Source organism: Sinocyclocheilus rhinocerous, unplaced genomic scaffold (genome assembly GCF_001515625.1).
Source record: "Sinocyclocheilus rhinocerous isolate Xijiao unplaced genomic scaffold, SAMN03320098_v1.1 scaffold269, whole genome shotgun sequence".
Taxonomy (NCBI): domain Eukaryota; kingdom Metazoa; phylum Chordata; class Actinopteri; order Cypriniformes; family Cyprinidae; genus Sinocyclocheilus; species Sinocyclocheilus rhinocerous.
Window position 1 is genome coordinate 420,619 of NW_015652298.1, and position 23,375 is coordinate 443,993.

The 23,375-nt window shown below is 37.0% G+C and overlaps 3 protein-coding genes across 3 annotated transcripts in view; all 3 read left to right on the forward strand.

Annotated features, from left to right (window-relative positions):
• LOC107714481 (trypsin-like) overlaps nucleotides 1–2,062 on the forward strand; it is a 5,813-nt gene extending 3,751 nt beyond the window's left edge. Inside the window, exons 4-5 of the mRNA XM_016520324.1 lie at nucleotides 1,504–1,770; nucleotides 1,868–2,062. Coding sequence (XP_016375810.1) covers nucleotides 1,504–1,770; nucleotides 1,868–2,062 — 462 coding nt within the window. The remainder of the gene's footprint in view (nucleotides 1–1,503; nucleotides 1,771–1,867) is intronic.
• A 6,471-nt stretch (nucleotides 2,063–8,533) lies between these two features.
• Nucleotides 8,534–9,714, forward strand: LOC107714486 (calcium/calmodulin-dependent protein kinase II inhibitor 2-like). Its single transcript, XM_016520329.1, has 2 exons — nucleotides 8,534–8,767; nucleotides 9,065–9,714. The coding sequence occupies exons 1-2, from the start codon at nucleotides 8,599–8,601 to the stop codon at nucleotides 9,127–9,129; spliced, it is 234 nt and encodes a 77-aa protein (XP_016375815.1). The 5' UTR covers nucleotides 8,534–8,598; the 3' UTR covers nucleotides 9,130–9,714.
• Nucleotides 9,715–20,593: 10,879 nt separating this feature from the next.
• LOC107714482 (ATP-dependent RNA helicase DDX19B) overlaps nucleotides 20,594–23,375 on the forward strand; it is a gene marked incomplete at its 5' end in the record, with an annotated part of 8,444 nt that continues 5,662 nt past the window's right edge. Inside the window, 6 exons of the mRNA XM_016520325.1 lie at nucleotides 20,594–20,633; nucleotides 20,766–20,813; nucleotides 20,908–21,043; nucleotides 21,446–21,538; nucleotides 22,417–22,519; nucleotides 22,607–22,721. Of these exons, the coding sequence (XP_016375811.1) occupies nucleotides 20,594–20,633; nucleotides 20,766–20,813; nucleotides 20,908–21,043; nucleotides 21,446–21,538; nucleotides 22,417–22,519; nucleotides 22,607–22,721 (535 nt within the window). The remainder of the gene's footprint in view (nucleotides 20,634–20,765; nucleotides 20,814–20,907; nucleotides 21,044–21,445; nucleotides 21,539–22,416; nucleotides 22,520–22,606; nucleotides 22,722–23,375) is intronic.

Below are 23,375 nucleotides of genomic sequence, written 5' to 3' on the forward strand. Positions count from 1 at the left end.
GCCCACGGTTAAATATACTGCTGGATCTTTAATGTTGTGGGCCTGTTTTTGTGCCGGAAGTCCTGAACATCTTGTTCAGATGCATAGCATCATGGATTCTATCAAATACCAACAGATAAAAAATCTAAACCTGACAGCCTCTGTTAGAAATCTTATAATGGGCCGTGGTTGGATCTTCCATCAGGACAATAATCCAAAACAAACACAAAAATGTGTCAATGAGCACAACATGAAGCTTCTGCTATGGCCGTCCCAGTCCTCTGACCTGAACCCTACAGAAAATGAGTGTGGTGAACTGAAGAGAAGCACCATCATGGAGCTGTGAATCTGGAGGATCTGGAGAGACTCTGTATGAAGGAATGGTCTCTGATCTCTTGTCAGGTGTTCTCCAAACTCTTCAGGCATTATAGCAGAAACTCAGAGCTGTTATCATGGGAAAAGGACGTTACAATAATTAGGTGCCAATAATTGTGGCCAACGTGAACTAGAGAAAACATTTATTTCATCCTGAGATTTCCCCCTCACTTTCCATTGTTTTACTTCAATGAAAGGTTAGAATTTTGTGCATTCTTTGAATAAAAAAGATCATAAGGATAAACAATACACATTTATTTTCCTTTGCTCATATTTACCAAGGGTGCCAATATTAGTGGAGGGCACTGTACATCCGGATTTCATTCAACACTGCACACTTCTACTACACAGAACATACTTTTGAAGTGCTTAATGAAAAGAAGGACCTACTCAGAAAGTATGCGATATGCTTTGAGAAAGAATCATTGAATCATTCATTCAACACATTTGTTCAAAATTACAGTTTCTGTCTGAAATTAGTCACTGAATTGTTCATTCGATCAATTCGTTTAAAACACTGATTACAATGAAACCGCAAGTAACACATTGTATTAAACAAAGTAGAAAGACTGAAATAGTATTTTCCTTCTAAATGTACTCCAATAATCTTTTATTTACTCGTTATATTGAGTTGTTAGAATTTTGTGCATTCTTTGAATAAAAAAGATCAGAAGGATAAACAATACACATTTATTTTCACAGCCACCTTTGCTCATATTTACCAAGGGTGCCAATATTAGTGGAGGGCACTGTACATCCGGATTTCATTCAACACTGCACACTTCTACTACACAGAACATACTTTTGAAGTGCTTAATCAAAAGAAGGACCTACTCAGAAAGTATGCGATATGCTTTGAGAAAGAATCATTGAATCATTCATTCAACACATTTGTTCAAAATTACAGTTTCTGTCTGAAATTAGTCACTGAATTGTTCATTCGATCAATTCGTTTAAAACACTGATTACAATGAAACCGCAAGTAACACATTGTATTAAACAAAGTAGAAAGACTGAAATAGTATTTTCCTTCTAAATGTACTCCAATAATCTTTTATTTACTCGTTATATTGAGTTCGATACGATGTAAGCTGTGCTTTTATATCGACTCTGATCTGTATGCCTTTCTCTGGGTGTGGGTTCTTTCAGCTTGGTGTGCCCATAGAGCTGAACAGGTATGTGTCCCTCGCCCCGCTCCCGAAACAGAACGCAGGGCTGCTGGCGGGCAGCATGTGCCGGGTGTCTGGATGGGGCTCCACCAGCCACAGCGGAGGTTTGACGCCCCTCACCCTGCGTACGGTCAAACTCCCCATCGTCTCCACCTCCAAGTGCAACAGCAGTAACTCCTTCAGCGGAAACATCACAGCAAACATGATCTGCGCTGGGTCCAGCACAGGAGGAAAAGATGTGTGTAAGGTAAAGTGGAAAAACACTAGCGGTAATGACCAGCTGACATTCTCCGTTACCCATGATTCAAATGCTCTATAAGGATGTTGGCGTTCTGGTGTTCCAGGGAGACTCCGGAGGGCCGCTGGTGTGTGATGGACGTGTTTATGGCCTGGTCTCTTGGGGAAATGGCTGTGGAGATTCTAGGTTTCCAGGGGTTTATACAGCCGTGTCCAGGTTCCGCAGGTGGATTGACCAGACAATATACAGCCCATATGCACGATGCCTTAAGTCAGCTGGTCTTTTCAGCAGGGAAGACTAAACTTCTGTGTGCTTTCTCCAATACTTGTATTCGTATAATGCGCAAACAATATTGTTCAAAGCACATTATTTCTCAGCACATTATATAATCTGTCCATTATCAATGTCCAACAGTGAATATACAGTACATACATCATGGAAAATTCTTTCATTTTTTTGTCAATATTTTCACCACATCTTAAATGATTCTGTGGTTCATTCCACGTCATTCTGTGGTGGAAATGACAGTGATAGAATATTATATTTTAAACATTTTCCTAATAAAAGAATTGATGCATACTAAATACTTTTGTATAATTACAAAATTACAGCTGAAATTATACACTATAGAAAAACTCAATTCATGAATAGTAATTATCTTAATTTTTCTACCTTTCTTTTTTCCTTTTTTTTTTTGGTTTGTTGTAGTGGAAATGTAGGCAGAACTTTGGAACAACCTTAATTTTCAAAAATGTATTGTATATCAATCATTTACTCACAATACTGTATAAACTATATTGTTAATTTTTTCACTGCTTGCTTATATCATCATAGTTTAAAACATGCAATTACAATTTTTATGATTGATTTTCATAACATTGAAGCCGTTACCTAAAAGGAATTTGAAAAGCGGTGGAAAAGGCATGGTAAATTGTTTTAATAGGATTTTAACGTGATTTAAATATATTTATATATTAAGTTTTCATAAAAAATGAAAATCCCTGGCCCCTGGGACTTTTAAAGATTTTTCAATAAGGTCAAAAAGAATTAATACTTTTATTTAGTGAGGACACATTCAATTAATCAAAAGCAACAGAAAAGATATGCACATTTAGTTACAAAAGTAAATGCTAAGACGTATCCTGAAAAAAAAAAAAGTTTCTATAAAAATATTACGCAGTAACTAAACTGCAAATTAAACGGTTTTCAACACTGATAATAATCGGAAATCTGTCTTGAGCAGTAAATCAGCATATTAGAATGAATTCTGAAGGATCATGTGACACTCAAGACTGGAGTAATGATGCTCTGCGTCACTGGAAAAAAATTACATTTTAAAATATATTAAAATAGAAAACATCATTCTAAAACATCTAAAATGGAAAACTTCAAACAGCCATAAATGAAAGCATTTTAAATAAAATGTGACCCTGGACCACAAAACCAGTCATAACCGGTCAATTTTTCGAAATTGAGATCTATACATCATATGAGAGCTGAATAAATAAGCTTTCCATTGATGTATGGTTTGTTAGGATAGGACAATATTTAAATGCTAAGACGTATCCTGGAAAAAAAAAAAAAGTTTTGATAAAAATATTACGCAGTAACTAAACTGCAAATTAAACGGTTTTCAACACTGATAATAATCGGAAATCTGTCTTGAGCAGTAAATCAGCATATTAGAATGAATTCTGAAGGATCATGTGACACTCAAGACTGGAGTAATGATGCTCTGCGTCACTGGAAAAAAATTACATTTTAAAATATATTAAAATAGAAAACATAATTCTAAAACATCTAAAATGGAAAACTTCAAACAGCCATAAATGAAAGCATTTTAAATAAAATGTGACCTTGGACCACAAAACCAGTCATAACCGGTCAATTTTTCGAAATTGAGATCTATACATCATATGAGAGCTGAATAAATAAGCTTTCCATTGATGTATGGTTTGTTAGGATAGGACAATATTTGGCCGAGATACAACAATTTGAAAATCTGGAATCTGAGGGTGAAAAAAAATCAAAATGGCCTTTAAAGTTGTCCAAATGAAGTCCTTAGCAATGCATATTACTAATGTGAAGGCCTCTTAAAACTACAATATACTTACAAACTCTTAAGTAATGTGATTAATATACAGTGGGTACGGAAAGTATTCAGACCCCCTTAAATTTTTCACTCTTTGTTATATTGCAGCCATTTGCTAAAATCATTGGGGGTCTGAATACTTTCCGTACCCACTGTACATGATAAATGAACAAAAATGTCTGACAGTGATGCTGTGAAGACTACGTTTTAATATCAGTTAGCAGCTAGATGTCATGCATTTAAATTGCTTATTTACAAGGGAATTACCCCAAACGGTTTCACCAAAGGATATTAAATGCAGAAAAGTTGCCTTTGTTTAGTTCAATTGCTGTGACTGGGAAGCCATAAAAAGATTTGACGTTGTACCGTTCTTGCAACAATGGATGTTTGCGCATCTAATAGGACTGGGTGTGTCTGCAATTACTCTTCTCTGAAGGTGGCATCAGTTCCAGGAGCTTTTGGTTTCACTGCCTGCACATGACACCACGTGTAAGACGATCGCCGCACGAACTACACTCAATGATTCGCAGCAGTTTATGCGTGTATCATATAAATGCATACCAAAAGTTCAGTTTGATTATAATAACTTTTATGTATCTGGGGCATCATTCATTACTTACATAATTAAAAACAATAGGTAACATTAAGCGTATAGGTTAAACTAACCAACAATACAGGTCATATGGGAATAATGACGTTTTTGAGGAGGGCTGCTAACATGTTTGGCTGAAACGGAGTAATCTGATGGATCTCTGAATAGAGTTTCATGGGAAATAAATCGCAGAACAGCATGTTCCCCACAGGGAAAGCCATTGTGAATAAATATGCCACACAAAAATAAGTAAATACTAAAGAACAAAGCTAATTTCACGTGCCAGGACAAGTAGAACTTGTTGTAAATAAGCTGACCAAGATTCATTTTATGATCTGTACCATTAAATATTTTGTATGTTTGTTTGTAATTTAGTTATTTAAGATCTGCATGTGGTTAGTGAAGTTTACAACTGGTGGAAATGGGTCACACTTTTGTTCTAAAAGGGGTCAACAGGGAGAAACAATGCTAAATGCTAAACCTTTAACCTTCTATTCTTTGTTCCTGACTGTTTTGTAGGCCTGCCATATTTGACCAGTAGTGTTGGGGGTAACGCATTACTTGTAACATAATCAGATTACTTTTGCATAATCAGATTACTTTTTTTTCAACTAACTACGCAACACATTACTTTTACATGAAAATATCTGAGTTATCTTTTTAAATAAGTAGTGGTAATTAAATAAGTTGTTTTGTTTTCCCATGTATTGACTGACAGCTCTCCTGTCCCAAAGTTGAGAAAAATCATAAGTGCATAGGCGTTATTGTAGTTCTAGACTAAATCTGAGGCTAATTCATTACACTTTTGGTGTAAAAGGACTTTTACATTTGCCAAAAATAGACATTTTTTAATATAAAATCAAACAAGCAAGCCCAGTCTAGATGAGAAAAAGTAGCGCCAACATAATGGAATACATTACTTACCATAAAAAGTAACTAAGTAACACTACTTTTTTGGGAAATAATGCAATATTGTAATGCATTACTTTTAAAAGTACTGTTGACCAGGCACACCAAATATGGCCGTGTAATAATATGGGGGGGAAAAATCCCTCAAAAGTACAAAATTATCCCATTTTTGGAGAAATTGTTATACGCTGTATGAGTAAAGTCAGTAAACTTTAGTCCAATACGATAACATTTTCAGAAACAAAACAAATCCAGTCACAATTCTATAGTGGTACAATTTACTCAGGCCAATGGTTTGAGTAATGTGTATGACATGAAACTTTTTTTTAGAATAATTGTGCATAAATAGATACATAATACAGATACATAATACATAAATTATTTTTGAAAACCACATACTTAAAGGGATAGTTCACCCAAAGATGAAAATTCTGTCATTAATTACTCACCCTCATGTCGTTTCAAACCCGTAAGACCTCCGTTCATCTTCGGAACACAAATTAATATTATTTTATGATATTTTTGATGGAATCTTAGAGCTGTCTGACCCTGCATAGACAGCAATACAATTGAAATGTTCCCAAGTCCAGAAACGTAGCAAGGAGATCTGTAAAATAATACATGTGACATCAGGGGTTCAACCATGTGTATCTGCCAAACTTTAGAACTGACATTTCGGTTAATCAGCCAGCTATCAACCAAAGCCAATAATCTAAAATAGCCAAATGAATTGGCCTTTTTATTTTTAGGTCTATTACAAATTTTTATGCATCAGTTGACATTTAATTATATTTTGTGACATTTAGGTAGGATATAACTGTATTGAAATTCCACTTTCTTCATTTTACTCGTCTTCACAGATTAATACAGATGAACACATTCATAATTTACTGACTTGAATTTTGCTGTTTATATGTGAAATTCATAAAAGAAAAAAAAAAAACGAACATTTGAGTCTCCATTGAGGTTTTTTATTTTTTTTTAAAGCTGACCAAGATTCATTTTATGATCTGTACCATTAAATATTTTGTATGTTTGTTTGTAATTTAGTTATTTAAGATCTGCATGTGGTTAGTGAAGTTTACAACTGGTGGAAATGGGTCACACTTTTGTTCTAAAAGGGGTCAACAGGGAGAAACAATGCTAAATGCTAAACCTTTAACCTTCTATTCTTTGTTCCTGACTTTTTTGTAGGCCTGCCATATTTGACCAGTAGTGTTGGGGGTAACGCATTACTTGTAACATAATCAGATTACTTTTGCATAATCAGATTACTTTTTTTTCAACTAACTACGCAACACATTACTTTTACATGAAAATATCTGAGTTATCTTTTTAAATAAGTAATGGTAATTAAATAAGTTATTTTGTTTTCCCATGTATTGACTGACAGCTCTCCTGTCCCAAAGTTGAGAAAAATCATAAGTGCATAGGCGTTATTGTAGTTCTAGACTAAATCTGAGGCTAATTCATTACACTTTTGGTGTAAAAGGACTTTTACATTTGCCAAAAATAGACATTTTTTAATATAAAATCAAACAAGCAAGCCCAGTCTAGATGAGAAAAAGTAGCGCCAACATAATGGAATACATTACTTACCATAAAAAGTAACTAAGTAACACTACTTTTTTGGGAAATAATGCAATATTGTAATGCATTACTTTTAAAAGTACTGTTGACCAGGCACACCAAATATGGCCGTGTAATAATATGGGGGGGTTTTCATTTTTGGGTGAACTAACCCTTTAACTGCAGACACACAGAAATTACATATGCGGTACAGTATGAATATTTTGAGCGTCCCTTACTTTTCTGTAAAGAATCACAATTGTCCCATATTTTCCTATTCTGGCAACTCTACACTCAGCTCATCTTCATCATTCTTCCCAATATTAAACTGTCTGAAGCCTAAGCATTCAAATGACCTCTCTCAGAGGAAACAGGCTGGTTTCTAGCAAACCGAGACGAGGCTCAACCGGCTCTGTGCGTTTCCCATTTCAGCTATTCAGATCAGATAGAGCGGAACAAAATGTCCTCTCATTCGCAGATGGGAGGAAGCAGTGCATCTCGCTTTCATCCCGCTCGTTTCTGCAGCGGAGTGACAATGTCTGCTGCTCAATCCTGGAAAGGTTATAACTGCGCCTGGTGCAGAAGATTATGCTCTCAAAATCTTGGGCAGAGAAGCAAACCCCCTCAGCTCATATATCCAGATTGTGCCAGTATGAGTTCAGCATCACTACAGCTTCTGATATTACAAAATGAAAACCTATACACAGAGGGGGGAAAACATCCCATATTGCCTTCTCTTGTGATTTACAGGCATGTTTTAATATCTTATTCTGTTTGGTCGGGTTTTAACTGAAAAAGCATGCAATAAGGATAAAATTACTGAATAAAATAACACATGGGCTCTTGCTACATCTAAAATATGAGGTCTTACAAAATGTAGATGGCTCTCAATGTTATTAAACTGAGTCAGTGCTTATGTAATTTACACAATCGTGTGCCTTAACCCTTTAACTGTTTTCTTAAAGGGGTCATATGATGCTATTTTAAAGATCATTATTTTGTGTATTTGGTGTAACAGAATATGTTGACATGCTTTAATGTTCAAAAAACACATTATTTTTCAAATACTGTACATTATTGTAGGTCCTCTATGCCCCGCCTCTCTCAAACGCTTCGTTTTCTGTTATTAAACTGAGTCAGTGCTTATTTAATTTACACAATCGTGTGCCTTAACCCTTTAACTGTTTTCTTAAAGTGTAAAAACACTGGCCTGTCTCTGATTTGCTGGTTTTCTGACTCCTGATAAACCCTCAGTTTCACTACAGTGATATATGTATGACCACAGGTGATGAAATGTGTTGCATACATAGTTCATTTATTTGTAAAATTCACATATGTCTGTCTACCCAGCTCAGGTCTTGGATCCTCTACAAATGAGCAATCGAGGTGACGCAGGTGTATTACATAAGAGACACATCCAAAATGTGCTGTACTTAACCTCTTAAGACCCAGCAAAACATTTTAGGAAAAAATGTGTATTTTTTGATGTCATTACATTGTTTAGAGCATTTTAAAAAATCTACGTCCTTGGTAGAGGACATCGAGACTCAATTTCTTTAAAAATATAAAAAGACATGAATGAACATGCATAGGCAAAAACAGATTCGCTCCGCAAAATTCACCTCGCGCTATCGATTCAACAGCAGATACAGTAGCCGCGGTCGGTTCATACAGCATGTCGGATGTATTACCGTATAACGAGGACAAAATGACTCATTATGGCAACGACGGGGACGAGGAACACCTTTCCTTCACCTGCCGCCTCCAAGACACCGACAACTTTTTCAGTGGCAACCAGAATAAACGACCACCAAAGCTGGGGCAGATCGGGCGAAGCAAAAGAGGTAACGGGCAAAGCCTTTGTTTATCACACGAGCAAAAGGAATCGTTTGTAATGATGCGAAATTCCATGTTCGATTATATGCCTTTACGCGCGAACATGTGCGCGTCGAATACGATACGATCGGTTTGAGCTTATAAACTGTCTGCTTTCTGCTTCGACAGTGATGTATTGCGCCATTTCTGATGTATTAAAATTCATGGCAACATGGAATCTCCATCTTTGTGCCAGTGCGTAGACAATAGAGGATATCTGTGAGTTGGTTTCTCATCGTAACCCTTGTGTCTCTGTTCACTGACAGTCATCGAGGAAGACAACGATGGCGAAGCACTGGACAAGAGCACAGAGAAGTCCTCGTCGGCGTGAACAGACCCAAAGACTCTTGACCTCTATCCAAAGACGTTGTGAAGAGGCACTCTCTCTCATCTGGCGACAAGCACTCCACGCATTCTCCTCTCGATCCCCCAAACTCTCCATTGTCCAGGGTTTACAGCGTGAACCGGCGGTCCGGAAGAGCGGCCCAGGGGCTTGAAGGAATACTGTGTTTTCCAAACTATACTCCGAGATATGTGCAATGACAGGGTTCGGTCTCATTAGAGACCGGATTCTTCTTTTTTTGGGGTTCTAATGAAGCAATTCGATAGACTGTGCAAACAGTACCATTAACATCAAACCAGTACTTAACCCAGTAGCCTACTGGTGGTGTTAATGGTATGCTAGCAATGTCGACCTTTTCTTCCAAAAGTGGACCTCCAAAGAGGTCCCACTACTAGCTATTTATTAAATTTTTGGATACATATTTTGCAGTGTTGAAGGTTGAGCAACCATTTTATATAATGGAACGATGACGAGAAGTGACTTTTGCTCTGGATAAATGTTTTGTATGTAGCTTAACTGTGATCTGCTTCGTTTCATTTCATTCATTTGATGTTCGGTTCGATCTGGAATGTCAGTTTACACTCTTAAAAATAAAGGTGCTTTAAAAGGTTCTTCACAGCGATGCCATAGAAGAACCATTTTTGGTTCCACAAAGAACCATGCAGTCAAAGGTTCTTTAAAGAACCATCTCTTTCTTACCTTTTTATAATCTGAAGAACCTTCTTTCTCCACAAAGAACCTTTCATGAAAGAGAAAGGTTCTTCAGATGTTAACGGTTCTTTATGGAACCATTTAGACAAAAAGGTTCTTCTATGGCATCGTGAAGCACCTTTATTTTTAAGAGTGTAAGGACAGTAACCTTATTATCGTAAAGCATATTAGCTGTAGATGTGCCAAATTTAACCTGACAAGGAACGTATCTTTCTGTGCTTTCTTCACGTGCGCAGGTTTATTAATATCCGGTGGTCATGTTTACAGGGCTCTTTCATACTACTTGTGATGTATTCTAGTCGTGCATGACGAACCTCAAGACCTCAAGAACGTCTTACGTATTTATCTCACAGAACATTTCTACAGAATATCTGTAATAATAAAGATTTTGGGAAACGTTCCAAACGTTTTCTTTTCTCTTCCTGACACATCTCTAGTGCTCCGTTTAGCCCGGTTAAATCTGTGCGCGAGCCTCAAATCCAGGGGACGTGACATTTCCGCCTCTGCCACCAGCTTTAAATGATTCATGGTTTGGGATGAGCATTGTCAAAGCTCACCGTTTTAAGTCCAGTCCGCCGAGGAGTCACGTGGCGTTTCGGAGCAAATATGATCTGCAAACTGTACGAGGGAGTTTTCAAGAGCTTCTCCTGCCAGTCTGGAAGTAACCTTCATTAGAAACACTGGCTGCCATGGAAACAGATTCAACCCTCCTGAAATCTCCATTGTGTCCACTAGGGAAACCACAGTAGAGGATCTGGCAACGTGGAGGAGCAATACATATAATATAAATTATATTACTACTAAGCCCTGTATAGTAGGCTTGGCTTATACGAGTTATCGTTCTCTAGTGCCTGTTACCTATTCAGCACTATGCCAAAATGAAAAGGCATCCTAAAAAGGGCATTCGAGGACACACGCTCCAGTTGGAGACTTTTCCTAAAAAGCAGTCTGAGGGTCTGCTATGAAGCGGTGAGTTCAGATTGTGACATCATGCGTTTAAAAAATGTCACAAATCCCAGGGAAGACCACAGGATGTAATAACGTTAGCTCACGTCAGAAGGCGTTACGTAACGCACAAGGGAAGTTGGCGCTGTGTGGTGGCACAGCCTGATGTGTGTTTGGTAGAGACATGCAAATAATCTGGCACCTGCTGCAATTTGCATTTTTCTTCTATGTTTTGCTTCGGTTTCGGCGGGGGGCTCCGGGCTCCGGGCCCGACCGAAGACACAATGTGACTCACACATGTTAAAGTGGATGCCTGCAGAGGCATGATCAGAATAGGGAAATTTTGTGGTGGGTTTGGAAATGGAAGCTGTGGAAGGGTTCTGTGGACGGGTTGCTGTAATTAGTCGAGTATTTGGAATGTTTGAGCTGCTGACGTAGATTGTTCAGAAGCTGAAACAAACTTTCACATTTGTTTTTATGCTGATGGAACTAATTTCTTTATCCATGTTTGTCTGTCGCCATATAGTGCTGAGCAGTGCTAATCAGTGTCTAACCACCAGAAAAAAGTTTTCAAAATGAAGCGAATAAATAATTTAATAAAGCAATAATTTTTATAATTAAAATAAGTTAATAAACAGTTACATTACTTATATTTACATAATAAAATTATATATACATAAATTTTTTTGAACATTAAACCGTTATCTTTTTACCTATCTATACATACTGTACATATGAATACATTTATATGTATAATTATGTCTATAATTAATAATTATATCAGAAAGATTATTAATCTTTTTAAAGACGTTTCTTATGCTCATCAAGGCTGTGATCAAAAATACAGGAAAAAATGTAATATTGTGAAATATTATTACGATGTAAAATAACGTTTTTCTATTTTAATATACATAAAAACCTAATTTATTCCTGTGATGCAAAGCTGAATTTTCAGCATCATTACTCCAGAACCAATCATTATATAAATAATATCGGTAATAAAATGTGTACATACATATTCAACATGTCATAATATTTTCTGTAATATATATATAAATTATAATATAATATAAATAATATCTAATAAATCTGTATGTATGTACATACATATATAAACATTATAATATTTTCTGTAATATATTTATTGTTAAATCCTTAAATTTAAATAATGAATCATTAAATCATACAGTATCGTGCAATGATTGATATGATAAATGTGTGTGTGTGGAATCAAAGTGAATGAATACTATTTTAAACCTTTCAAAATGTATCATATAGTTAAATACATTTAAAGCAATGTTATATCATTAAATCCTAGAGTACAGTAAACCATGGTGTTTAAATGACTGATGAGGTCAGATGTGTCAGCTGCAGTGTGTGTGCGGTGTGGATTCGTTTGGAAAGCTGCTTGTGATTTTGTCGGGAGTGTGAGTCAGAGAGCCTCACTCAGTATGTACACCATGCACACCAGAAGGCTACATACACTGTTGGCTGACTGGACTGTTTCCATGGTTACCATTACAGGTTTCTGCTCTCTTTGCTACCGCAAAGTCGTCAGTGGAAGTGTACGAGAATGTTTCAGAGAGTGATTTTTGGTGCAGAGGCTTCAAAAGAAAGCCTTCGGAACAATTGCGGCACGCATTCGTTTTCGAACGCGAACAATCGCCTCGAGCTCTCTGTGGAAATCTTTCAGTCCTGGCAACCGCCAGTGTCTGGAAATGAAACTGCGATGGCAAATATGATGTAACAGAGCTACAGCTGCTAATTAAAATATCAAAAATCATACTGCGTTCCACCAATTGGCTTTCCACTGAGGATGATGTAACCCTATTGTGTAGTTCAGAGGTTCTGAGGAAAAGCATTTAAAATGCATCAGCCGTCCGCAGCTAAACGCACACCTCTAACAAACGCTCCGCTGCAGAAGCCAAGAGGTCACTTCACAAGCTATTACATAGAGATCGTTTTCAGAGTGGGCTCTTTGTCTCTCGGTGGCGTGGAGCGACTGTGTAAAAGCCCAGGACAACATGGCTGGTAACTTTGTAAGTCAAGCTCTTGAATAAAATATGCCGGCCCAGATGGAAATTCACCATTGGGCGCTGGATTAGACCCGCATGTCTAAAGGACCCAAACAGACTCATTGAAGTCCTGACGCCAGGATTTGAAGCATCAGACCTGTATTTAGGAGGGTGAAGCAAAACACAGAGTTTCTCTATTGTTTCACTTCCCTTGATTTTAAGAGTCCTTCAAATTCAGAGTAGCGTGTTTATATTGTAGACTCGATAAATCAACATTCTACAAATCCAATCTTTTTAGTTTTTTGTCCAGATGAAAGGGTACCTGTAACAAAGTTCGTAGTTCGGGAAGAAGGAGGCGGAAACCAGCGAACACTTAAACAAAACTTTAATAAAATAAACAAACACAAAATAAAGTCCAGACCTGGTCCTCTCTCGTCTTTCACTGTCGTCACTCCTCCTTTTATCCTTCCGGAGCTCCTCCGTGGGACTCGCGACCGGTGAGTATCCTTCCGGAGCTCCTCCGTGGGACTCGAGATCGGTGAGTGGTGCAGGTGTCGCTCATTATCAATTACTCCACCGGCCTCGCTCCGTTCCCACGGCTCTCGGCCCCACCCCCACTCGTCACAGTACCAAATAGCTATTGAGTGTCAGCATTATAAAGAAACTAATGTACTATTAAGAACGTAATAAGGCAGTGCTGGAAACACGTTATTGGAGAATGATTGCCTGTCTACTAACACAATAAAGCACTCTGGATACGAAATCATTGCAGTCAGAGCTCTTGTTGATTGCCTTACTTTTACAGGCAAAACCAGTAAATGTCTGCATATGAATGCTATTGCTGCTATTTTATCATCTAGCGCAACATTTAGACTTCTTGAGATTGAAATGTCATACGTTTAGGATGCGTATGTGTTGGCAGTTTATGATGTGGTAGCCAAGCGCCAAGTTATTACGTATAAAACTTATGATAATAAAATATCAAATGGCTACTCACCTAATAAAGAGTATGTGAAAATTATATATTTGAGTTGAGATTGTTTTATAATCTTAACCTTCACTAAAAAAAAATAGTCCACTACAATGTACGAAACAATCAGCCTAGCAACAAGACAAACACTGCAACAATATTACAGTAAAATATAATACTAAAAAGGTCGTTTAGGTAGCTGTAGCTGCACAGGTAGCTCTTTCAATCCAAAGCTGCTAAATTAACTTATGTTAAAAATGTGAATATTGCAGGAAACTTTTTCTGAAGCACCGTTTCTCTCGGCTCTTTTTTCTGCTCTTTATTTCTAGATAATAAATGACTATAAATTATTATATTTACTATACCTTCTCCTCTCACACACACTTTTTTTAAAGTCAATTATTTTCCAAAAATTATGTTTAAAAATGTTTAGACTTCACGGTCCATCCAAACATATCTTTTTTTTTGTTTAATCAACTACCCAATCACATAATCTCTAGAGGCATATTCACATGAATTTTTTTGTTGTGCATCAAGGAATTTTTTCAGTAAGTTTGTTTCCATCGTAGTTTATGTGTAAATAAATATCTGCCTTAATTGGGTGCATATGTTTTTTATGCACATTTTAAGATTTTATGTACATCTTGGTTTTTCCATCCAGCATTTTTTTATGCGCTGTCCCCAAATTTGCATAAAAATATGTGGATGGAAATATGGAACTACAGCATTCACACTATGAATGATAGGAAATATCTGACCGCCGAATGCAGACTGACACATCTGAATCCGGTATTTAAAAAAATTAATTAAATTAAATAAATTAAATAAAAAAATTAATACAATAAAATAAATAATAAACAGTCAGAGAAATAAAATTCTAATATATTATTAAAAATAAATATAAAAATATTCCAAGTTTTCTCATGTTGCTTTAGATTGTTTTAATGTGCAAATGATAGCGGAAAATGTTTGAGCATTTCAGCTCACTAGGAAGAGAAGGTGAAAATAAAGATTGTAGATTGCTGTATTGCATATACGTGTCGTCAGCTGTATCTGAAAACAGATATATTTTTGGTGAACTGAAAACTGTGTGTGCAGTGAAGGAGCATTTCGTAATCTTTCTATCGCTGGTTACCATGGACACTTGCAAAGATCATCATTATGAATAGCAAAGATAAAAAGACAAGGTTTTCCCTCTTTCTCCCCAGTTACAAATACTTTTGGGAAGAAAAGAATGTTTCTCGGCGAAAACTGATGCAATCTTTAGACACAAGCAGAACGTGACCATCAGTCAGCCTATTCAACAAGAGAACAAACAAGAATCAATTACTCATTTAAAGAGAGTCAGCCAGACCACAATCTTGATAGTGAAACAGTGAAATAGTCAATAATCAATATAGAAATAAAAAGAGAGCTTATAATAAAATGAAGGTATAATTTTGGTATAATGTAGGTATTAATTTACAACACTGTGTAAGCAATAGATGCATAGATTAAATGAACTGAATAAAAAGCCTACACTGTAAAAAATAAAATAAAAAAAATTCTGTGACATTTACGGTAAAATACCGGCAGCTGTGGTTGCCAGAACTTCACCGTAAAAAATATGGTAGCAACATTTTAGGTTTTACAGACTTAACTTAAATGCACAATAAAATACCGTATTTCATTAACTGATGTAATGTTAATAATCCAACATATTGAAGTATGGAAACTTACTGTTAACCAGTTAACAGGTTTTTACTGTAGCATCTTTACAGTATTTTACTGTTAAAATCACAATCATTTTTTTACAGTGTATATACTTTTGTTTGAACACATAATTAGAGACTCAATGCTTGAATTCTGGTTACTTTTCTTCTTTCTTGCTCCACAGAAGAAAGTCCAAATGCAGAGAGAACAGAACAATATAAATTTTCCCATAGTTTTAAATATATAACGTCTCATTCTGGCAAATTCTTCTAGTCTGTCACTGAGAACTGCCTGTCTGTGAAAAACGTTAGAGAGGTGTGGGGCAGCATCTACAGGCAATGTAGAGAACTACTGATATCAAAACTTGCACTTTGTCACTGTATTGCAGCATTTGGATGACTGATCTGAGAAAGAACATGCTGTACAATTTACAACGCCTCTTCAGTTTTGACACACATGCTGAGATTTAGAATATGACAAACAAGAAAAATACAAAAACAAATTGTAGATATACAGATTGTTCTTATATACAGATATATGCAAATAAGAATGTGTGAAAATAGGTCTTCATGGGTACAGCAATATGAGAGATTAAAATAAAATATTAAAATAAGGAATTTTCATATTGGACGTATGGTTTTGTTCCATTAGGTCTGGCGCTTATTAATTTCACTTTTAGTGTGAACGGGCCTTTAGCTTTACAGTTGCCAGAGTTTTTTGTTATTAAAAAACAAAAGCAAGCCCAGCCCAGGTGACAAAAAGTAATGCAAAAGTAATGTAACTCATTACTTTCCATAAAAAGTAGCTCAATTAGTTACTTTTTTATTTAGTAATGCAATATTGTAATGCATTACTTTTAAAATGAACTTTCCCCAACACTACTGTCAAGAGCCTTGTTGAGAGGGAGACGGTCCAAAAAAAAAAGTTTAGTTACATACTCAAAAAATGTGATCTTATGCTGTAAAAGAAATGGTTTCAGACCAGACATTTTTAATGTAAAGTTAAATACATTAAAGACACCTGTAATCTGTGTCTAATAAATGTGCAAAGAGGAGGAGTGTGACTTTTAGTTTCATGTTGGGGCAATTCATCAATATTAATTTATGCTCTATCAACGCAAATCTAAAGTCTCAGGAAAAACCGGAGCTTAAAAGACAATTAATGAGACATGACACTTTCAGCGCCACACATCCCACTTTTAAAAACAGAAGTACATTGACAAATAGTATAATATGCACAAATTTATTGGGACACACCTCTTAAATATTCAGGAGAATTTAGGTGTTTTAATCAGACACAATGCCAGTGGTGTATAAAATCAAGCACATCTACATTTACAAGCATTTGTGGAAAAAAATGGGTTGTGCTGAAGAGCTCAGTGAATTCAAACATAATACTGTGATAGGATGCCACCTTTGCAATAAGTCAGTTTGTGGAATTTCATCTCTGCTATATTCCACAGTATTCATCAGGAAGATCAGGCCCTTTCTTGCAGAACATGCAACACAACTCCTTGTTCAAGCTCTTGTTCTGTCCAGGCTGGACTATTGCAATGCTCTCTTGGCAGGTCTTCCAGCCACTTCTATCAAACCTCTACAATTAATCCAGAACGCGGCAGCAAGATTAATTTTTAAAGAGCCGAAAAGAATGCACGTCACACCTCTGTTCATTAATTTGCACTGGCTACCAGTAGCTGCTCGCATTAAATTCAAGGCATTAAAGCTTTCCTAAAACCACCACTGGCTCTGCACCCATTTACCTAAACTTCAGACTTATGTGCCCTCTAGAAGCTTGTGTTCTGCAAGTGAACATCGCTTTATTGTGCCATCTCAAAGAGGCACAAAATCACTTTCACAGACTTTTTCATTAACTGTTCCCTCCTGGTGGAATGACCTGCCCAACTCAATCCGAGCAGCTGAGTCCTTAGCCATCTTCAAGAAACTACAGCTAAAAACACATCTCTTCCATCTTTATTTGACCCTCTAACTCTAGCACACTCTATTCTAATTCTATTTTATCTTTGTTGACGTGACCCTCTAACACTTGAACTCTCTATTCATTTTCTAACGGCTAATTTTCTTTAAAAAAAAAAAGGCCTCTAACACTATAGCTTTCTCTCTTCTTTTTCTATTCTATCTAAAAACAAAGTTTCCAAAAGTTTTTTTTTTACAGCGATGCCATAGAAGAACCAATTTTGGTTCCCCAAAGAACCTTTCAGTGAACAATTCTTAAAAGAACCATTTTTTCTTAGTGTGAAGAACATTTTAATAATCTAAAGAACCTTTTTCCACAGTAAAGAACCTTTTGTGGAATGAGAAGGTTCCATGGATGGTAAAGGTTCTTTGTGGAACCATTGATGCCAATAAATAACCTTTGTTTTTAAGAGTGTACTTGTTATATGTATGTGTGTGTGTATATATATATATATAAAACAGCACTTGCATATTTTTGCTCTTTTGTTTACTTTTGATTGCTTCTATTGTCATCATTTGTAAGTCGCTTTGGATAAAAGCGTCTGCTAAATGACTAAATGTAAATGTAACTGTAAGTGATATTATATGAAATTGGAAGCGTTTAGGAACAGCAGAAATTCTGCCACAATGATGAATGAATGCACCTCTTAACAGTCAATACTTAGTCAGCTTTTGTTGGTCCAGCACATCCCATAAATGCTCAGTCAGATTGAGATCTGGGGAATTTGGAGGCCATGGTCCAGTTCAGATGCTAGCATGCCCCTTGTAGGCACTTTCGGCGGTGGACAGGGGTCATCATAGGCTCTCGGACTGGTCTGCAGCTGCACAGCCCCGTATGAAGCAAACTGCGACACACTGCATTTTCTGACATCTTTCTATCACGGCCAGCATTAAGTTCTTCAGCAGTTTGAGCTACAGTAGCTCTTCTGTGTGATCAGACAAGGCAGGCTAACCTTCGCCCCTCATGTGCATCAATGATCCGTGACCCTGACATCAGTTGTCTTTTCTTGCACCACTTTTAGTAGGCACTAATCATTGCATATCAGGGACACACCACAAGACTTGTTTTAGAAATGCTCCGACCCAATCATCTAGCCATTGCTATTTAATATACAGTGGGTACGGAAAGTATTCAGACCCCCTTAAATTTTTCACTCTTTGTTATATTGCAGCCATTTGCTAAAATCATTTAAGTTAATTTTTTTTCCTCATTAATGTACACACAGCACCCCATATTGACAGAAAAACACAGAATTGTTGACATTTTTGCAGATTTATCAAAAAAGAAAAACTGAAATATCACACGGTCCTAAGTATTCAGACCCTTTGCCCAGTATTTAGTAGAAGCACCCTCACCCATGGACCACAAAACCAGTCATAAGTAGCATGCGTATATTTGTACCCCACGTACGTCTGCAAAGATCACTTGATATGGAAAGCATCTGCTGTGTACAAACATCTGATAGATGTCTGTAAGATGTCAGTTTTACATACATTCAAGCTCTTGAATATGCAATAATGCATCTCACTCACAAAAAAAACACAGATTCAGTATTCCTGAAATGAATAAAAATAATGCAACTCTGAATATGACACAAACCTGCAATAAATAAATGTTAAACAACACAAATATCCTTTATGTATTTAATCCCATTCTATTAACCAATGTCTTTGCTTCTGACCTTCGATGATCCAGTTCAACCGTACTAATAATCACAAATTACTCTAGACAAACATTTGTGTCTTTTTTTATTGCTGAAGTGTGTTGAAATTTCTTCTTCTGCATTCTACTGTACGGACGTAAATTTACTTTCCCTTCAGCCTGAGGCTTATTCGTTTCACTTTTGGTGTGAAAAGGCTTTTATATTTGCCAAAAATCGAACTTTTTTATTTTAAAAACAAACAAGCAAGCCCTGTCCAGATTTTAAAAGTAACGCAAAAGTAACGCAACGCATTACTTTCCATTAAAAGTAACTAAGTAACGTAATTAGTTACTTTTTTATGGAGTAACGCAATATTGTAATGCATTACTTTTAAAAGTAACTTTCCCCAACACTGACTGTAATAGACGTCTCTTTGACATCTAATAGGAAACGTCCAATAGACGTATTGCAGATGAGCAAACGCTGTAAAACATATGTCTTGCAGATGTAAATGCAGACGTCAAATAGATGTCTCCGTGGCCTATCAGCCAACAATACGTTGTATGGGTCAAAATGATCGATTTTTCTTTTATGCCAAAAATCATTAGGATATTAAGTAAAGATCATGTTCCATGAAGATATTTTGTACATGTCCTACTGTAAATATATAAAAACTTAATTTTTGATAAGTCACATGCATTGCTAAGAACTTAATTTGGACAACTTGGCAATTTTCTCAATATTTAGATTTTTTTTTTTTTTTTCACCCTCAGATTCCAGATTTGCACATAGTTGTAATCTCAGCCAAATATCGTCCTATCCTAACAAACCATACATCAATGGAAATCTTATTTATTCAGCTTTCAGATGAAGTATAAATCTCAATAAAATAAAATAAAGACCCTTATGACTGTTTTTGTGTTCCAGGGTCACATATATTCATATTGTATTTTAATTATAATATAGCTTAAGTGTACATGTATCTCTAAAATGTACAAATATGAATTTACATTATGCACAAGTAGAGATTTTGCACTGTCAGTGGATGTCGTTTCACGTCATGCATGTTACCCCTACAGCGGACCGTTTATGAGGAACCAAGCGCAGACGAGCCTGTTTCCGGCCGGAGGTGTGAGTGTCGCACCCCATAAGCAGCGAGGACCGACACACGCCATTGTATGAATTTATGCATTCGCGTCTTTTTCTTTTAGTTTTATTAAGGTTTTATGTGCAGTTAGATTTAGCAGCCCCTTGTTAAATCATCGACTCCCGTTTTTAAGGACAAACATTTTATTTACAATTAAGGACATGGCATCAGATTCGTGGGCCCAGGCTGTCGATGAACAAGAAGCCGCAGCGGAATCGGTGGGTTTAAACCTCAAACTCAAACAGGACAATTTTTTTTTTTTAAATTAGGAACTGTTTTTTTGTTAAGTCATATTACATATATTTCGTGTGTGTGTGTGTGTGTGTGTGTGTGTGTGTGTGTGTGTGTGTGTGCAAATAAATGAAAAAGATGACAAACCGAAAGCTGAAGCGAATGGTGAGAATTAAAACTTTTTAAGTTAGATTTGTGTGTGTGTGTGTGTGTGTGTGTGTGTGTGTATTGCTGTTGTGGAGTCTTATAATGAATGATGTTGGTATTGTTTTTTTCCTTTTTATTTTTATTAATAAGGGGCAAAGACAGAAGGAGATGGAGAGAAGAGGGAGGACGATGATAAAGGTGACGTTTACAGCAGAATCATCACTGTTTCCTTCAATCTGAGTATGTGTATATTCTCCACATGAGACGTAACTAAAACTGATCTGAATTGCAGATGACAAGGCAGCACAGTCACTACTGAATAAACTGATCCGCAGTAATCTAGTGAACACGACCAATCAAGTTGAAGTCCTTCAGAGGGATCCGACCTCTCCGCTGTACTCCGTCAAGTCGTTTGAAGAGCTACGATTGTGAGTTTGACAGTGTTTTCCCACTCCTGATTGTATTCCAGCTTTAAGTGACGTGACATGTATGGTGACTCATACTCTGAATTAGTGCTCTGCATTTATCCCATCCAAAGTGCACACACACAGCAGTGAACACACACACACTGTGAACACACACCCGGAGCAGTGGGCAGCCATTTATGCTGCGGCGCCCGGGGAGCAGTTGGGGGTTCGGTGCCTTGCTCAAGGGCACCTCAGTCGTGGTATTGAAGGTGGGAGAGAGCGCTGTACATTCCCTGCCGGTACGAGACTCGAACCCACAACCTTTGGGTTATGAGTCCGACTCTCTAACCATTAGGCCACGACTTCCCCTTAACGGGCCAGACTGGCATGAAATTGTCCTGTGGTTTATTTTTTTCTTGCCAGGAAACCTCAGCTACTGCAAGGAGTGTATGCCATGGGTTTCAACAGGCCCTCCAAAATCCAGGAGACCGCTTTGCCCATGATGCTCGCAGAACCGTAAGTTTATATAACCTTCCCCCATTTAAATCTAACTTAATGCAGTGCCAACAGAATTTCTCTTTTTTTTTTTTTTTCTTTTTCTTTTTTTGAAATTAGATTAGTAGATTAAAGATTAAATTAGATTAAGATTACTAAAAACTAGATTAAAATGGCTGATTTCGTAGCAGTGATTTCCAGAATTTTGTGGAGAGTTTGCAATATTGTTTTTATAATTAAGAGAGCACATTATGTATAACACACACATTTTTGCGTTTGTCACAGAAAATGTTTCTCATCAAATTCTGAAACAACTTTTAAACAATTTTTTGTTGTTGTTGCTATTAAAATAGAAAAACTGAAATAGTGCTGAAATAAAAGATGCAAGTTTCTAAAAAAAATCTGCTACAGAAATCTACTACAGAAACTGAATCAAACGCAAAATAACATGCCACACAGTCTTTATGAATTAATATACAGATTTTAATTAAAGCTAATAAAGTTAGTCAGGAGCAATGTTTTTTTTTTTATAACAATTAACAAGAAATGGGTATATTAGGCTGCTGTATGACCTAGTGCTTAGGATCAAATGCATGGATACACATTAAGATTTGAAGGTTTTCTATGCGTGCTTCAGCCGTCTGTCAGTCATGTTTGCACTGCATTGGGTTCTTGTGCATCAAGCATGTTCTGCACCTTTTCTCATTCATATTTCTTTTTCAGACTAATGTCACACTTTTAATGCTTTTTTTTTTGCAATTATTTTGTGGTTAAATGGTGAATTATGCAGGATCCAAATGATCCAAAAAATGTGACATTCTGATCACTGAATTGTAAATAACTGGAGGGACTGTTAACGAGAGCAGAGTTTTGAACACATCATATCCTTTCCTGTCCAGTCCACAGAATCTGATCGCTCAGTCTCAGTCAGGCACGGGTAAAACGGCTGCCTTTGTGCTGGCCATGTTAAGTCACGTGGACCCTGAAAACAAATGGCCTCAGGTATGAAGTGCATCAGAAGCAGTGGATGTAATGCATGGAAATAATTCAGCTGTTTTAGTGTTAATGTCGCTCTGACTCTGTGTCCAGTGTCTGTGTGTGTCCCCCACATACGAGCTCGCCCTACAGACGGGCAAGGTCATCGAACAGATGGGCAAATTTTACCCTGAAGTCCAACTGGTGTATGCCATCAGAGGAAACAAATGTAAGCTCTTATTTTAGGAGTTAAAGGGGTCATATGATGCGATTTAAATTTTTCCTTTCTCTTTGGAGTGTTACAAGCTCTTGGTGCATAAAGAAGATCTGTAAAGTTGCAAAGACTAAAGTCTCAAATCCAAAGAGATATTCTTTATAAAAGTTCAGAGTCAGCCACGCCTACCTAAAACGGCTCGTTCTAACACGCCCCCACATACCTACATCACGATGTGGGAAGATTTGCATAAAGCCGCCCAAATGTCCACCCAAAGAAAGAAGGCGTAACTTTTATCCTCGCTGTAGTATTGTTGTTGCCGCCGCCATGTCATGGAGACGCTGTGTGTTTCGTTGTGAAAGCGAAACTACTTTATTTGGCCTTCCAAAAGAGGACGATATCCGCTTCGTCATGCCTAGAGCTGATCCGTGCTGGTCGCGGAGGAAATACATCAACTTCGCGCTGTCGATCGCCGGATCGGCTTTCACCGTAGACGAAGCGGAGTCCAGCCCCGGAGTCGTCACATGTGGTTGCCGCAAGCCCGCCCACCAGCCGCCGCTCACTCAAGCCGGCCTCCGCTCACTGTAGGCCGCCGTGTGTGACGCTGTGTTTCGTTGTGAAAGCGAAACTACTTAGTTTGGTCTTCCAAAAGAGGACATGACTACAAAT